The sequence below is a fragment of the Leuciscus leuciscus genome (genome assembly GCF_965113295.1).
Source record: "Leuciscus leuciscus genome assembly, chromosome: 1".
NCBI classification, from domain to species: domain Eukaryota; kingdom Metazoa; phylum Chordata; class Actinopteri; order Cypriniformes; family Leuciscidae; genus Leuciscus; species Leuciscus leuciscus.
The window spans coordinates 79966269-79985010 of NC_138725.1; the positions used below are offsets into that span (position 1 = coordinate 79966269).

Genomic DNA, 18742 nt, shown 5'->3' on the forward strand with positions numbered 1-18742 from the left:
CGTTATGTGAATGCTAGGCTAAAGAGATGCGTCTTTAATCTTGATTTAAACTGGGAGAGTGAGTCTGAACCACGAACATCATCAGGAAGGCTATTCTGTAGGAGCCAAATGTGAAAACACTCTCCCTCCTTTAGTGGACTTAGGGCGCTTTCACACTGGCAGTTTAGTGCGGACCGGGGCACGGTTCGCATGAAAAATCGCTAATGTGAACGCTGTCATCGGACCCGGGTGCGCACTAGAGTACTGAACCCGAGACTACCTGGAGGAGGTGGTCTGAGCTCGGTTGCTCCCGAACCGTGGCGCGGTTCGCGTTAATGTGCAAGCAACACGGACTCGGGTGCGTGCTTGTTCAGGAAGTATACTATCCCGCGCATGCGTATCATTGTCGCATCAGTGAAAAATCTTCTGCGAGCAGCAGAAACACGGCGTCCCCTGGATATGTGCTGAATTACACCATGTAATGAACATAAACGTAGTTGTCTCTCACTATGTTGTGCATAATAGCACCAAAAAAAACAGACAAATTACAGCTATGCTCAGTCGAGTTGTATTCGCCATGCGTTTTCCGTGTGCGTTTGCGATGACGTAAGATCACTGCAAACGCACCTGGGTTCGATACAACTAATTGAGTGTGAAACCAGACCAACGCTGCGGGGGGCGCCGGGAACTAGCGCACTCGGGTTCGGACCGCAGCAAACGAACCCAGTGGAAAAACGCCCTTAGATATCCAGGTCAGTGGTGTTCAGTTAAAGTTTCAAGAAGTCCGGTCTCTATATTTCCTTCCCGGCAGAGGGCCGGACAATACTGTTTTGGAATAGTTATATATATATATATATCTAACTGCTGCATTCTTGATACGAGTGTGTGTACAGGCTTTTGAAACGGTCTTTATTTTCTCTAAAGACAGTTTGGTAGCCTGTGTCATTAGTGGCGAGACACAGTCCAGAGAAACACCCTGCCAACAGAGGCGCTTCTGTTCAGATCAGCTGACGACTGTGAGCGCGCTGTCAATGATTGTTCACACCCCACAGCGAGACCCGCTGCCCCGGCAATTACTCATCCTGACAGCCCTGCTTATCCGTCACCTTCCCCGACCACGACACGGTTGTTTCCATCCGTTCCTCCACTACAGCTCTTAACACAACATGGCATGAGGGCCGAGGCGTCGTTCAACCAAAACAATCTAATCAATTAGGGCTTTACAGAGGCGATATGCCATCGTTTCCTGTGCTGAAGGAGCGTTATAGAGACTGGCGTTAAAGACAGTCGGATGACAGAACAGTGTGTTGTACCACATATAATCAGAAACAATTTTCATTTTTATTGACCTCAGTCAGACCGCATATTAATGAATGGAATCGGGCCTGTGAGTAATGCACATTTTGTTCAATGGGTTGCATTGTCATACGAAACAGTGACATTTTCTGAATTCGCCCTGTCATGTTGTAAACAACAAGAATGTACATTTCAGATTTGGGGTTTTAGTGTCACTTTGACTGTGTGACCTTCTCAAGTTGGTGTGACTGATCATGAAAACCACCATTGTTGCTTCCATGTCCTAAAGAGAACAGCCCTATTACCCTAGACTTTAGGCTATTAGAACAGTCATTTTACTATTTCTAAAGATTTTCTGCACATTTATAATAAAAATGTTGTACTATATCACACACCGACTGAGCATTAGCTAAGCTCCGCCCCATCAGGTACTGATACTCAAGCTTTACAGATCATCCCGTATACCAGACGGAGATTTCCATCAACAAAACAAGACCAACGGCCCAAGCAATTTATATCTCTACTATGACCCGGATCATTTCATAAATCAATTACCAAAATAATCAATTATGTTTTTAGAGACATTAGGAATGAAGAATTTCTGTGTGTGTTTGTGTCACTATTATTTGTGCCCCAGCCATCATTTCTTGAACTCTATCTAAAACTATCTAAACACAGAAGACTTTTATAAACTCTCACAGACAAGTAAAAAGCTTGTCAGACTGTGATGGACGCAACAGTAGCAAAAGGAAGGATGGGACAGTAACACCTCTAAGATGCCAAATCTGAACCACAGGATCTTCCAAAATATCCGTCGCTGACGTACCGCTGACAAGAATCTCCTTCCTCAGATGACGGAATTAGATTCACTTGTTGAGCGATATGTCCCGGATTCTCTACTGCTTTCATAATGATTCTTGTTTACTCAAATCAAAGAGTTGAACTACATCACCACCTGAACACAAGCGGAGACACGTCTGAGACGTGAGTGAGATGAGAGAGAAGAGGTTTACAGAACCGTTGAGGTTTTTATCTCGCTCCCAGAACAGAAGAACACTGCCGATCACAATCTCAGCTCAGCTTCATTTCCTCAACATTCCTCATGGATTTACTCACTGGACAGACATTTTCATGTTTAGCTTAGTGAATCACAATACTACATTTACCAGTGTTACATTAACAAATATACAGGTGTACAATATACAGCACGTAGCATTTTACTGCAGTAATGCAAAGTACAGAAGGCTCCAGAAAGGACGCTAGTGAAAATGCTTTTATTTGACTGTGTCCTTGGGGGTGATTTGTACTTCAGCATTGGACTACACCAACTAATGGAGTACTAACTAATATCTGTTGTGCCAGCCATAAGATCTATGAGCAGCGAACACAGTGTATGTATGCTTTGAGCTCACTGCTAAAGCCTTCAGGATCAGCTCTCCTCCCTGTCCTAAACTGGCCCACAGAAGCGGGACGAGTGCAGGGATGCTGGGGGTTCTTCCCTTCCCTCACTGTAAACACAACTCATCCCGCGACTGCTGGGAGCCCCCGGACTGAGCTCACTTCAGACACTCAGAGGTGTGATTCATATCACAAAAGGGAAGCTGGTGTCATTTTTCTGATTTATTACGTGAAAAAAAAAATGGGAGAATGACTTGTCCCAGAGCGTATTTACAATAAGAGGTCTCAAATGAGCGCAAAAATATTATGAAACCCATACCCAACCCTTGTAAGATTAGAGTTTGTCTTTGCTACAGTAATTCATTCCTGTTTTCTGGCGTGTTGTGTGTTGAACAGATTCCCATCAGTCTGGTAAGTATAGCTTGTCTTTTTCACCTCTTGTAAACTTGTAAAAAGTTGCTCCAAATGATTTGATTTATCATCTTGTTGAATTATCAATATGTTCATTCTCGGATGGAAATGCTGCTCTAGTGCTGTTTTTGACCAATATGTCTGTCATTGGCTGATTTAGCAATGTAAAGTCTCCTAATGTCATTCACAGCGGACCCACAAAGATTGTACAAAATAGGACTGTGTATAAACCTAAATTTAGCACAACTGAGAGAACGACTAACAGTGCTCGCAGTCATAGTATTATTCATTATTGTGTTATTGTTGTATTTGTTCAATATTTGTTACATGTTGGCCATTTGAAAATATATATTTTTAGAATTAAAAGAAATTGGGATTAGGTTAATATTTCAACCAATTTGATTAATAACATATATGCATGCGCCATTTTACCTAATGTCCATGTTTTCTATAATTGTTACAACTCACCTGGTAGTGCACTGATAGTATTGTAGGGATGAGTCGATTTCTGAGCAGTTTTGAGCAGTTTTACTTCGTAGCAGACTAATATAGGACTATCCTGACAGAAGATGTCAGCATGTCGTTTATGGAAATGATTGGGAATGCTAACGGATATCTCTCTCCAGTAGTATTGACCTCATTGGCCACCAATCAAACTAATTCAGTGACATTCAAAATATATGACCATATTGTTGGCCTAGGTACTTCTGTATTCTACATCCTTAAAACATGTGTAAGTCTGTATGGAACCGTCCCAAACTAAGTTAAAAATGGCCACTGTATGCTTTCCATTCTGATATTAACATGCCAGGGTGGAGAACAGTCCTCTCCTTTAAAAATTCAACAGCTCATTTTGTTTTATTACTAGATGACCACACTTGAATTAAAGGTAAGTGGGACATGACAAGTACTTAAAATACACGCTGAAATAAGTCGGAGTCAGTCCACTCTTTACCCAGGGCCATTCAAAGCTGCTCTGTTCATTCAATAAAGAAAAGCCATTACCATCCTTCCCTGTCAAACATTCACTCTAGAGTTGGCTGGGACTTTGGGCTTATAGAAAGCCTCTTTTGATTTCTGCTAGAGTCTGCCTGACCCACACAGGCCTTCCCTCTTAGAGTTAATAGTTCCTAAAAGGCAGGTAAGGGATTCTGGGGAAGCCGTGCCAAGATGAAGGAGCGAATAGTCCTGAGATGAAATGGGCCATGACACCACAATTCAAAGTATCTGTTTTATAGGCCTTAAAGAAAGGAAAAGCACTTTCACTGTCACTTTCTGGAATGACTGCAGATACCGCTGAACTTTCGGAGGTTTGCAGATTCCATTCGTGATTCATTGGTTTTCTCTCATGAATTCGGAGTCCATCACAGGCTTCCTCATCCCCAAGCGAGCCATCATTTATACCCAGACTATAACATTATACCTTTCTATGTATGAGGCACAGAATGAAACGGACGAGTTAAATACAATGACCACATAAAAATGACAATACATTAGTGGACATTTATGTTATAAATGAATAAACACCTTTTCAGAGGTGCCAAGCCTTTGATAACAATCCCTCATGAAGGTCACATTTGGTTTTGCTACAGCCACCCAGCGTTAATCAGTAGTTCTCTGCAAATCCAGAAGCACATTTTGTGGATAAATTATTAGTCTGTGAATATTATATGTATGCTCCATGTCCCGGTGTCCTCCCTCAGGGGCCACGGCTGAAGTGGAAAAGAGTCTCGCAGCTCTTATTTATGGAGAGTGACACAAATGCAGAGCATGATGGGTCTTGCAGCTGGATAGCCAGACCAGAGCTGGAAACTCCATCAAAGGTACATCATGAGGTCTCTGATAAAAAGCGGGATGACTTGAGGTCTCAGAGGAGTGTAGGATCTAAGAGCAGCTTGAGCAAGTACCAAGCAGCTTTGTTTGGGGTGTTGGAGGAATGTGAACAAGTGCACAATGGTCCACTCTCAACTCCACAAGCAGGTCACGCTGTGGCTCTGCTCCAAAACCTTGTCAGCTACCTACCTAGACAATGTTTTAGGCATTGTAAATGTGTATGGAGTCAATAGTTTAGCAACATGCTAACTTTGGTTCTCAAACCTTTTTGGTCATGTCCCATTTAAAACATCTAATGCCACACCCATCCCACACACGCTCACACACATACCTCTGACTACCAAATAATGTCACTACAAGTGATAAGAATGTAAAGACATTTTAAATCGAAAAACTTGAAATGAAAAACACCTGCAATGGTTTCACTTTTTATTGTCGTTGAATCACTGGTTCACAATAACGGTTCACAAGTTTGCTTTTACAAATTATTTAGATGAAGTAAATGTATGCATATTTGGCGTGCTGTCCGAGGATAGGGCTCCGGACTCTGTATTTAGGCCTGAACCCAAAGTACTTCCCCCGTATTCCTGGCTGTGGTAGGAACAAACCAAGAGTGAGGAGTCGGGGTGGTGGAGGGATGCAGAGGAAAGTAGGTGAGTCGACTGTGTGTGTGTGTGTGTGTGTGTGTGTGTATATATATATACCTCTCATGCTGATAGGATAGATGTGGCAATTTCTGATGACATGTTGATTAGATAATTAATAAATAATGTGAACAGTTAACCACCAGATCCTCCTGTCAATCCTAAAGATGAAGGGCATCTCAGGAACCGCACTCCAGTGGTTCAAGTCTTGCCTCTCAGGTAGGTCCTTCTCGGTGTCATGGAGGGGTGAAGTGTTTAAGTAGTAACACCTATCTACTAGAGTGCCTCAGGGCTCAGTGCTGGGACCGCTTCTCTTCTCCATCTACATGTCATCACTAGGATCTGTCATTCAGAAACACGGCTTTTCCTATTACTGCTATGCTGACGACACACAACTCTACCTCTCATTCCAACCAGAGGATCTGACGGTAGCTGATCGTATCTCAGCCTGTCTGCTTTCACTACATCTTTTGCTGTGTCTTGCGCACGACACGCCATTCTAAAAATGCAGCGCTCATGTCAACTTTAAAGGGGTGGTTGATTATGATTTCACTTTTCTAACTTTAGTTAGTGTGTAATGTTGCTGTTTGAGCACAAACAACATCTGCAAAGTCACAACGCTCAAAGTTCAAAGCAAAGGGAGATATTTGCTTTTAAAGAAATTGCTTTTTAAAGAAAACGAAAGGCTGGTAGAGACTACACGACATTCCTTCCGGGTTAGTGACATCACAAACCCTACAATTTACATAAACCCCACCCCTGGGAACGCGATTTATAGATTATCATGACAGAATATACTAATCAATGACTAGAAGATAACTACACATCACTGCATGAAAATTGGGATTTCCGACCCCGTAAACGGCCGTAAATCTCCCTAATTTTCGGCAGTTAACGACAATTTACAGCCTGTGAACGTCGCGTTCGTCTGTGCCGAATATTGTCGGAAACGAACCATGACGTATGCAGAGCGCTCGCGCCGGAGGTGTGAATGGCTCTAATTACCATATGAATAGCAGCTCCCTCCAGAGAAAGGCTTGAATTTCCTCACTCACTATTGGTTGAACCCACGTGGTTTAAACAAGAAAAATCACTCGTGATTGGTTGGCATATCTGTTACTATTGGTCACCCTCGCTCATTATAAATTCAAAAAATTATAATATTCATATAAATAATAATATATAAAATATTTTTTTATATTCATGTCATTGTTAACCTATGGACTACACTATTATTACCATCAAGGACATGAATTTATAAAGGAAAGGAAAATTTGCCAGGGACATGCTGTTTATTCAAAGAAAGAGCTTTATTAGCACAAACACAAAACAATATACACCTATGTACAAAGCATAGATCATCTGCACACACAACAGATTGGAAGCTCAGTGTCTGTTTTCATCTTCGGAGCTGTAGGTGACTAGCGGCGTTCTCTCTGAATTCGATCCACTTTGAAAACGTCTGTGGTGCGTTGCCCTGTATTTAGGAGTCGCCTCTAATCTCGACTGCAGCGTAGCACAGAGCTCTGTGAGCTCCTGGCTGGTGGTTGAACTTCATCGGACATCAGATCTATGGTGGCGCACTTCCAAATGCCCACGTCATCCTCACCTAGCACACCGTCTCGCTTCTAGCAGCTGTAAAAACAACCAATACAGACAATCAGTACTGTGATGCACTGTGTATGGACACAAAACATCTATTAATGCACGTGAAAAATAGTCACATTGACTAAAAATCGTACCCTCTTTCTTCTCGCTCGACTCCGAGCTGAACTCTTCACAGCTTCGGCCTGCAGTGCCAGATCTGGTTGTTTGTACCTGAAGCTCCTGCGTACTGTCTCGTAGTACGTCTTACAGGCAGCTGGAAAACAATTAAATGAGAGTGATATGAATAAAAACAACGCAAGTCACAGTAAAATGAAACAAGGAGAAAATAGTAAAAGTTACTTACAATGTCGTCATGATCAGTGTCATGAAAATCTGGACTTGCAGACATAGCTCTGAGTAAATGTGAGGTTACGCCCTCGTTATGAGGCGAGGTTACTCTATGGAAACAAAATGTATGATTAAGATCGCAAACTATAACGGATCTATTTTCTTATACAAGAGAATGAAAGCATATTCTTTGAATCTTACCTTTAAAATGTTTGTAAGTTTTTAAGAAAGTAAAAAAATAAAAGAATGTAATATTTTTTTTATTTTTTTTACCTTGCTCCAGTTCGTAGCGCCCACAATTTGTCTCAGAGTTGTGAAGATGGCATACTGCTTCCTGTAAATTACAGGATTATTTACAATTATTAAATAAATAATAGCCATCAATCCCATGACCTCTTCCTTTATGATGAAATCATGAAAAACGGAATATTCTTACATTTCACAAGGCCTGACAAAATACAAAAGTGACCGATGAGATGAATACTTACTTGGTGTCAACAGGTCTTTGCTCAGAGGAGCGCTAGCATCTTAAGGGCGAAAAAAACAAAGAATATTCTAAGCAATATAATATACTCTTCTAAGCAAGACTGTCTGAAACATGTCATTAAGCCAATAAAATAAACTGTTACCAAACTTGATTCTCAAGCAGTAAGTAAAGACCAATTTATAGTTATGCGTGGACCTCCCGCTGTAGCTACAGAGTAGGCTGTGTACATAGCGTACCCGTTAGCACACCCTGACGTGCACCTCTCCCAAAATGTAACAATGCGTCAATTTTACGTGGACGGAAGCGCTGTGATTGGTCTAGAACGCCTCCCTCGGGTTTCACAGGCTTCTTTCTGCATGTGTAATTGTGCGTCAACAGGGACAACAATGCAGAAGTATAAATGAAACAGTGTAGCCTATAGCGTAGAGGCTCGGGCTTCGGTCTGACGCAAAAGTATAAATCAGCCTTAAAGGATTAGTTCACCTCAAAATGAAAATTTCCTGATAATTTACTCTCACTGAGTGACAAGATATCCATGTCTGTCTTTCCTCAGTGGAAAAGAAATTAAGTTTAAGGAAAACATTTCCATATTTTTAATGGCATATACTTTAATGGCAACCAAAGATCTCAATGTTCCAAGACGGTTCAAATGTCCGTCTCAATGCAGCTTCAGAGTCTCTACACAATCCCAGTCGAGAAATCAGGTTCTTATCTAGCAAAACCATCTGTCATTTTCTAAAATTATATATACACATTTATGTATTTTTTAAACAATTGTTTGTCTTGTGCTAGTCTGCTGGCATTACAGACATTTGAACCTTCTTTGAACATTGGGATTGTTGGTTGCCATTAAAGTCCAATCTCTGTAGAAAAATACTGAAATGTTATTCCTCAAAACTAAATTTATTTTCCACTGAAAAAAGAAATAAAGGTTGGGGCAACAGATAAAGTGAATACTCACTGGAAATTTCCTTGCGCTGAAATCTGGCTGCACATTTCTCCGGGTCAGAGAAGGCTTCCACAAGACATTCAAAGTTTGACTTAGAGTCTGAAACACATGATTCAGCCAGTAAGTACGGTCATGTTGCCTATACTAAATTAATAATGTAATACTGGAGTCATTACTACGCTTAATTAAGAGTGAGAACCTACTCATCTTGAATGGACAAAATAAAGCTAATGTTTTTGTCTCATCTTTCCATAGAACATTTGAAAAGTAACTGACACTACTGGAACTTCAAACGGGCAGAGGGACGACCAGACTCTGACCATAGAACGCTGCCCGTTTGAAGTTCCAGTAGTTTCAGTTACTTTTCAAATGTTCTATGGAAAGATGAGACAAAAACCTTAGCTTTATTTTGTCCATTCAAGATGAGTAGGTTCTCACTCTTAATTAAGCGGCTTAAATAACTCTGACCAGCACTGTATATATTTAAAATAGATTATTCACAAGCAGTAAAAAACTACTTGTCTTGAATGGAGTGTGACTTTGTGCAGAGCAATGTTTTGTGCAGGGGGAAAAGTACTTACCAGGAGTGGACATTTCACTGCCAGGACGCTCCACTTGGCTAGACATGGCACAATCTTTATTAGATAAAACACATGAATAAGCCTGTGACTTATGTTGTACACAACACAATATTATGTTTAAGTTGTCATCAGTACTCACCAGTATTGTGCAACATGCTGGTGTCCTCAATGGGCTGCAGCTTCCTTCGTACATTATTGAAGGGGGTAACGTTATATCTTGACGCTTATACAGAGGTAATGTAAAATAAAATATATAAAGTTAAAGGATTTAATTTTTAAACTGCAATTATAAATTAAGAGAAAACGATTACCCCTGATATTCTCATCCGAATCCAATAATACTGCAAAATAAAAATAAAATCAATCATTTGTATAAAATTTCAGGCCCAATTTTTATCAACCGATTTTATATTTCAAATGTATCAAATATCTGAAAATGAGAATACCATTTCTAACAGAACCCTCCGATTTTTTTTAGTGTGCTTCCTCGTAACGTTAAGTTAACGTTAGATCTAATCACCTTATCGTCCTTCTCCTCTGCCTGGTAACGTTGTTACGTTAGGTGTCACATTCACGACGCTCATTTATAAATTAGACAATTCACCTTTAAACCCACCTTGCATCATCTGTGAACCCCGTAGCAAGCTGCTATATGGACAAGCTAACTTAGTTAGCAAAGAGCTAAGTTAGCCAGTCAGACTCAGAACTCTATGCCATGCTGCTATCGGTTTACGTGCAGTTTAGTATCCCAAATTGACATAATCTCTCGTGTACAGCTAAAATAACATGGAAACTGAACATGAACCATGAGCAGCAAGCTAACTTAAAAAAAAAAAAAAAAAGCGCCAAAAGCTAACGAGAAGTTGTTTACACAGAGAGTGCGCGCGCGCGACCGGCTCTCTCTCTCTGGTCGTTCTTTTAGTTAAAACATGCGCCCTGTCACAAACGCAGCCGTTCATCTACATTACTCACCGATCAAATAAGACTTTGGCGGGACGAAAATTCACTTTGGCAGGCGCTAAAACAAGTTCAATGCAGGAAAATTCATGCGTGAGTTTCCATTAGACTCGCACGGTAGCCAGGAAAATGGCGAACTCAGCTGTTGTTGACGCTGTGTGTGTGTCATGGGCCCTGTCCCAAATGGCACACTCCGGACTTGTGGACTTCCTCAGAGTCCACACTTTGGTGACGTCATGTAGTGCAGACCTATAGGGCCCTTGGCGCGAGTCCACGAGGGCGCATTGAGAGGTATTTTTGGGACAGACTCGCTCGGCATGCCGGAGATAACGGTCTGGTTGTTGTTGGACAGGAGAAATCACATTTTTGCGCTCCGACGTCTTATCTGCATGTCAACTACACAGCCTAATTTTACAGTTCTATATTTTGATATTGTGCATATCACCTGGGCATTAGACAATAGATAAATCATGCTTATTTAAATGATGTATACAGTTGTACATAATAATACATAATGTTCCATTTGAACTAAGATTACAATTTTAAAACATAATTTAAACATATTTTTTTCAATTTACAGGTTTCAATATTCATACTATGTTTACATAGCCTATGACTCAGTAAAGCCCTGACATTCGGTTCTATTTATTTAATGAATCATAATGCGATCGTATTATTAAACACGCTATTATTATGTTTGAGACATCAACCACTGGTCGATGACCATAATGTTTGTATAAACTGTAGGTAACAACTGGTAAAATGTACATTTAGGTCATAAAAACAGTAATATTTTCTTCTCAGCCATGTCAACAATTATCCGTGAGTGAAATCTCCTCCCATCTGTTGTCTGATTGGCCTTTCGCAAGGATTCCTGGGTAGTTAAAGTGCGTGGAGCCTGCATCTATGCGGGCTTCGTGGAAGACCGCTTCAAGGGTACAAAGGGGGCGCTGCTGAGCACACTTCAGAGCGGTAAAATGCTGAATGGGACGGCCTACGGACTCGTAGACTCAGCGAGCACGCGCAATTCAAGTCCACGAGACCGAAAGTCCGCATGAAGTGCGCCATTTGGGACAGGGCCATGGTGTGTGTGCTTCAAGATTATGACGCAAGTGCTAAGATTCCGATTGGCCAAGAGAAAAAGTGCTAAGATTCCGATTGGCCCAGAGAAATGTAAATTATAAGATTTATCCAAAAATGTTTCGCAATTCTAGCCTGCATGGCAGTTTACTGTGAGAAACAATACAGAAAATACAGGAATATATAATTGTTTGTGTTTTGTTAGCTTAAGTTTCAGTGTGGATTGTTTGTGTAACCTTTAGACATTAATGAAGATAATTTAATATTTTGTCTAAATCATGCAGAAAACCATCTATCTTTGGATAAAAGCGTCTGACAAATGGATAAATGTAAAATAATATATATTGCCACTGTACACTGTAAGTGCAGATGTTCCTTCATGAACAACAGCCTTTTAAAGTGGATTTTAATGTGGTTATTCAATTTGTCCCATTTTGTCTGTTTAATAATGCTGCTATCACAAAAAGGGCAGTGAAAATTTCTGCAACATGTTGTGCATTGCTCCAAAAGTGGTAGCGCTATTCAAACTCCACTGGCTACCTGTCACATTCAGGATTGATTTTAAAATTTTACTATTTGTGTATAAAGCTCTTAACAAACCGGCCCCCCAAAATCTGACCAATCTCCTCTGCCCGTACACTCCATCTCGTACTTTGAGATCCAGTGATCACTGTCTTCTTATCGTGCCCAGATCCAGACTTAAAAAACGAGGCGACTGCACTTTTGCGACTGCAGGCCCAAAACTTTGGAACAGTCTACCCCTCTATATCAGACTAGCTCCCTCAATTTCCATCTTCAAAACATCCTTGAAAACTTATTTATTTTCTCTTGCTTTTAATACCCCTTGACTATGATACAACTATTGGGTTTTTTATTTTATTTTTATTTTTTTATTGTCCTGTTTCTGCCCTGCATTTTATCTATTGCCCTGTACAGCACTTTGGTCAGCCTTGGCTGTTTTTAATTGTGCGTTATAAATAAATATTGTATTGTACTGTATTTTTTTTAGAATTAAGTTAATACCTTTTAGTCACCTGGGATAAAACGCCCCCTGCTACCCTCATTTGCATTTGTAAAGCTCACAGCAGTCTCATTTACATGTTAAAGCATTAGAGGGAGGGGGGTCACGGGGCAAGCAAGTCCCACGTCAATTTCCGACAATTTCCAACAGTTTGCAGTGTTGCCTGTAAATTGCCGTTTGCAGTCGTAAACCTGAACTTCCACGACAATCTACAGCGCCGGTAACTGTCGAAAATCCCACTTTTCATGCAGTGCATAAGCTACATATATTAATCAACTAACCATTCAGAAATGTTGTCTACATGTTGTCACTTCTTGAGTCTCTCCATCTTTGTCTGACTCCGGTTTGAACATAAAAGGCTAAAAGTTTTTGAAATGTTTCAGTGCACGTGTGTGTGAGGTAAAAGGACACAAGCTCTTGTAGCTCCGCCCCTTTAGCAGCTCATTTGCATTTAAAGGGACAGACAAAAACAGTGCGTTTTTGCTCACCCTCAAAAAGTGAAAATTTTAACATGCTATATAAAAATATCTGTGGGGTATTTTGAGCTATAACTTAACATTCACACTCTGGGGACATCAGAGACTTATTTTACATCTTGTGAAAAGGGCATTTAACCACCCATTTAAAAAAATGCATTTCTGGACCTTGCACTTTTTTTAGTTCCACTGACCTGCGTCTTGTGTGAACTGGCCCTTAGTCTGATTAGTACAACTAGAATGATCAAGGTTGGGTAAAATCTCAACTTAGTGACATTTTCAAAGAATCTGTTGTTAAAAAGCTTGCTTAAAGGTATAACGGAGGTGTCGCAAAGGACTGCCTTTGTGACTGTCCAAAGCCAGGTGCTGTAGTCCGAGAGTTAGAGAGGAGTTAGGAAGGTATGGCATGACAAGATGATTTTCGGTGGAAAATAGCTCATTTATTAATGACCAAAGATAATCCGTGCAAAGTACAAATTAATAATGAAAAAAAAAAAGAAAAAAAAAAGACATGATGAATGCTAATGAAGCAGCACTATAACCTTTGCACATTAAACACAAAGGAAAATTGCTGAAACAGCTCTCTATCAACAATAGACCGTAATGTTGTACTCTTGTAACAGAGCAAACCACCAACCCTCTTCAATCAAGGAATACTCTGGTTAAATACACAAACTTCCCGCCAAACGGAAATGGGAAGTACCATTTGCACAGGGTAACCTTTGTTTCAATAATATCATTACAACAATGACATTAAAACAACCTCATCTTACTCAGTCGAATAAATACAATTAGTGCAGCTTAAGCAAAGTAATGTTACAAACATACATTAAACATTAAACAGAACAAACATCACAATGCACACCTAGGTTGCCTCCCCCCAGTTGTGAAAAATGGTATGACCGCTGCTATTATAAGCGCGTTCCGGGTTACGCGCGCTACCGGAACGAGCAGAGCAGAGCAGAAATCAACGGGTAAGCACAAACAATACCATAAAGCTGTATCGTTTAAATTACCAATAAACAGTCTGTAAAACCATTAGACTCCTTGTGATTTATTACATTTCAGCCAGTGCTAACAGTAAACAAAGAAATTGAACTTACATGATGTTACTGAATGTATGAATTGTGGAGTTGCAAATGTCCATAGCCAATTATACGGGATGCAGAAATAAAATGTAAACAAAGCGCTTAATGTACTTGACAGACTAAATATAGCAACATTTAACACTCACAAAGACATACTGAAATGGTGATGACGTAAATCACATAGGTTCGTCATCACAGGAGGATTTTCTTTTTCCGGGTGGGTAGCCTATACCAGTGGTTCCCAATCCTGGTCCTGGGGACCCACAGCTCTGCACAGTTTGTATGTCTCCTTTATCTGACACACCCAGTTCAGTTCAGAGCTCTTTCCTAACGAGATGATGATCTGAATCAGGTGTGTTAAATGAGGGAGACATGCAAACTGTGCAGAGCTGTGGGTCCCCAGGACCAGGATTGGGAACCACTGGCCTATACTATTGGTCCACCTAAGTGTCAATCATTCTGGTGATATGTTTACGTAAGGCCGTCGTATGTGCTCGTCCTTTCTGCGCATGCGCACTTTCAGGTGTATATGTGTGGCGAGCTATGGTTTCAGCCATTCATTGAAGCTCGCCGTTCTCACCGGGTTTTTTCAAAATGTCTGAGGGTTGCAAGAGAAAAAGTGTCTACGAATTGTATGACAAGAAGAGAAAGGCCTCTGAAGAAAGAAACAAGACCAAAGTGTTTTTGGGAGAATATTTCACACGCTGGCGTGCGCTAAAAGCACAGGTTGGGCTTCCCACTGATGCCTCAGTCGCGAAGTTTCTACTCGACAGGTAAAGTTTGGCATGCTATTTGGAGAAATCCATTTAAAATCACTGCTAGTAAAAGTTAATGTAAGCTATGATTAGCGATGCTAGCGTTTAATAGGCGTTCCCTCTCGGGAGCAGGTAGAGTGTTGCGCATGTGCATTTTTTCAAAAAGTGGAGAGGGCGGTTCTTTTCTAAAATTCGGGAAAATCCTCCGCTATACCTTTAATAAGCCAGTTGCCCAGAACATGCACTACTTAAGTAAGTTTGATGTCCTGCTATATTCCTTCCTACTAGACCTGCTCCGATCGGATATGTGTGTTAATGTGACTTGTGGCCAAATTTCCTAAGGGATAAATAAACTGAACCGAGCTGAACTATATACTAAAGAATTTAAAGGAGAGGTTCTCATCCTTTTTTTTTTTTTTTTATATTCTTTTTATTAAACATTTTCGTTATTTCAAACAAAACATATTAGAACCCCCCAAAAAAAAAAAAACAGAACAGAAAACAAAATTACATACAGCATCTCATATGATTGTACCTACATTTTATCCAGTTTGTGTTTATGACCTTCTAATCTTCAAACATTTTAGAATATTCTCCCATTTTTTAAACATGTGCGATTTACCATTGAGACAATACCTCAATCTTTCTAGAGTTACAACTTCTGATATCAGAGATTTCCACATCTGATTAGAGGGGGCATCGCTACTAACCCATTTGATCACTATAGCCTTTCGAGCCAGCATTAAGAGAAACTGAACAGTCTCTTTGTGAGCTCTCAGAGGGTCAGGTATAAGCCCCAGTAGGCACATGAGTGGGCTGAGTGGGGCTGTCTGTCCAATCACCAAACTGATTTCCCTGCATATTGCCTGCCAAAATACCTTGATGTTCTTGCACTCCCAAAGACAGTGATATCTAGTGCCCTTAGCTGCGTTACATTTAGGACAGTTCGGAGAAACACCTGGAGTGTACTTGCTGTATATATAAGGTGATATGTAAACATTATGTAGAATATTGAACTGCATTTCTTTGTATCTATTACAGATTGATATTCTAGAGGGCAGTATTACTATTTCCTCCCACGACTCAGAGTCAATTGACATTTTAAGCAACATATTCCAAGTTGTTCGTAAGTGTTTCAGTTTGTCTACTGTTAGAGTCTGTAGCTCAGAGTAGAATCTAGACACAAAACGTCCACGTTTCTGACAGTCCAGTAGAGTTTTTTCAAGCAAGTAACAGTTCGTTGGTAGCTCCAGGGATCCAGTCTTTGATTTTACGTAGTGCCTGATCTGGAGATACTTGTAGAAATCTTTGGCAGGTATATTATATTGAGATCTTATATCTTCAAATGTCTTGAATTTACCTTTGTCCCACAGATCATACATTCTCCTAATACCAGCTTCTTGCCAAGACTTGAGATTGAGACCAGCGCCCTCTGCTGTTAAATCTGGGATATCTACAAAAATTGTAAGAAAGTTAAGAGCCTGAGACTTCCCAAATAATTTCTTTAAAATACTCCATGTCTTGATAACATTATTAATTAGGTAATTGTCTTTAACAGCGGGTGGCAGTTCTCTTGCCCGTTTATCTAATAAGTTTATAAGACAGAAGGGTTGGCTAATTACTTTTTCAATCTCAAGCCAAGGTGTCACATCATGTTCAGTTGCCCACACTGAAACAATTCTAGCATGAATAGACAGTACATAATTCTCAATCTTTGGTAAGCCCCACCCACCCTGTTGTTTTGGAAGTTGTAAAATATCCATTTTAATCTTAGGTTTTCTGCCTGCCCAGATAAAGTCTGATATCAATTTATTAATGTCCTTAAGATCATTTGGGTTCAAAAACACAAAAAGCATTGACACTGGATAAGAAATTTTTGGAAGTAGTACCATTTTAGTAAGGTTAATTATATAAGGTTAGTAAGGTTAACAACATATTCCAAGTTGTTCGTAAGTGTTTCAGTTTGTCTACTGTTAGAGTCTGTAGCATTGATAAAGGAAGCTTTTTCCAACTTGTAACTTTTTCTTTTATGTGACTAATTAAAGGATTGATATTTTCCGCATACAGCTGACCAACTTTGGGTGTGATTTTTATTCCTAGATACTTAAATCCTTTAGGCGACCAGCGGAAGGGTTTAACATAAGCAGGCTCAACCTGACCACTGTTTGTTAAAGGCATTATTTCTGACTTTTCAAAATTGACCTTATACCCTGAAATTTGTCCAAATTCTTTAATACAGTCAATCAATGCTGGAATTGATTTATCGGGATCTGTTAAGGAGAGGTTCTCATCCTTTTTTATTTCAAGGGGGGCCCTCTCCTCTCCTCTCCTCTCCTCTCGGAATCAATACGGCAAACATACTTTGCAAAAATGTCACTGCAGACATTCTTTACAACTTAAAAGTATTTACTCTGCTCAGTTACACAGTAACTTGAACAAATAAGCACAAGTCATCCTGTCATACCAAACAAGACCACAGGGAGACGCCAAAGGACTGCATATAGCTACTATATATTCCATTCAGATCCATTCATAATTATTAAACACACCAAGATTCAAATGAAAAATAAAAACATTCTGAATATGTGGAAACTCGGCGACCTGAAGCCTGAAGGCGGGTCAATGTAATCAGTGAACAAGCAATCGTGTCTATGTTTGGAGTGTCTGATGTTCATATGTACATAATCACCACTGATGATCCTCACAAACTTCTCCAAAACACGCTTCTCCAGCGAGCATCCGTTTTAAAACACTCACAGTACATTCATTTTGACAACTACACGAATACATTGAACAAGCAATCAGTGAGCCGAGAGCACACACACATTGTTTTTACATCAATAATAACGGACTTGCGCATGCCTAATGTACGACTCCCCTTTACCTTCATTACCGTCGTCATCCATCAAAGCTTTATTAGTGACACTGGTCTTCTTTATCCATCTGAGAGATGTAGTTTGCGTATCCAATGTTCATGAAGCGGTTGGGTGTTTTGAGCTGGCGTCTGTATCTCACACAGCGCGATGAGAAAAAAATCACAGAATACGGATGAGAGGGGTGGTGCTTTGTTATTTTTTAATTAAGCGTATTAATAATAAAATTAATTAATTATATGAATATATTTAAATATATTTCACTGATCACTGAGCCCCCTAGTGGCCATGGCCCCCCAGAACCCCTGATTTAAAGGATTAGTGACCTTCATTCATGAAAGGGACTGCATTGATATATATTGTACTTCTATTGTATTTTTCTTAAAGCAGCACTCAGTAGCTTCGGGACTTCTTCGCTGTATTCTCGCTTTTTGCTCGCAGGTTTCTCTCTAGAGCTCCCCCCACAGCTTCGGAATAGATATTTGACAACACTGTCGTAAAAACTCGTTGGTGATTCTCAGACACCAGAGGCTAGTAGATCAACGACATCAAAGCAGATGGGACATTCTTTAAAACGTCTTCTTCATTCGGGTTCGGACAGCGTGAGGGAGCGCAATAATGACAGCATTTTAGCAGATTTCTTTTGGCCGTAAAGCAATTGTTTACATGGCGAGACCTGATATCACGCGAGACTCCCTGACGCAGCGGCCGGCGGCCCGCCGGCTCAAAGTTGCAAGTGCGTATTTTCCGCTCACGGGCACCAGGGGGGTGCGAAACGACCACCATTCAACCCGAAATAAGTAATATAACCATTCCAATGACTCCGAAGCTGTTCAGTTAAGGTAAAAAAAGTTACTTAGTTCACCTTTAATGGCTTTGCTCACTAAGGTCAGCATCCTAAAACTCCCAGTGATCACACACACACACACACACCCCCCCCCACACACACACACACACACTGAACTGCTAAAAGTGTCCT

General features: G+C 40.4%; 1 protein-coding gene across 5 annotated transcripts; it reads right to left on the reverse strand.

The window, feature by feature from the left end:
• Window positions 1-6782: 6782 nt before the first annotated feature.
• Window positions 6783-10467, reverse strand: LOC309496987 (uncharacterized protein). Of its 5 annotated transcripts, XR_014205304.1 has the most exons (9): window positions 10130-10467; window positions 9653-9736; window positions 9514-9567; window positions 8945-9031; window positions 7985-8023; window positions 7770-7830; window positions 7513-7606; window positions 7304-7422; window positions 6783-7196 (listed from the first exon to the last, which is right to left on the reverse strand). XR_014205304.1 is itself a non-coding variant. In XM_082167202.1 (8 exons), exons 1-6 carry the CDS (start codon window positions 9837-9839, stop codon window positions 7602-7604), a joined length of 306 nt encoding a protein of 101 aa, XP_082023328.1. In that variant the 5' UTR covers window positions 9840-9850; the 3' UTR covers window positions 6785-7196; window positions 7304-7422; window positions 7513-7601. The 5 variants fall into 5 exon arrangements, 2 of the variants coding, with proteins under 2 accessions (XP_082023328.1, XP_082023327.1); XR_014205305.1 differs by lacking the exon at window positions 10130-10467 and having other exon boundaries at window positions 6784-7196; window positions 7509-7606; window positions 9653-9801; XR_014205306.1 differs by lacking the exon at window positions 10130-10467 and having other exon boundaries at window positions 6784-7196; window positions 9653-9800.
• Between the last annotated feature and the right edge of the window lie 8275 nt (window positions 10468-18742).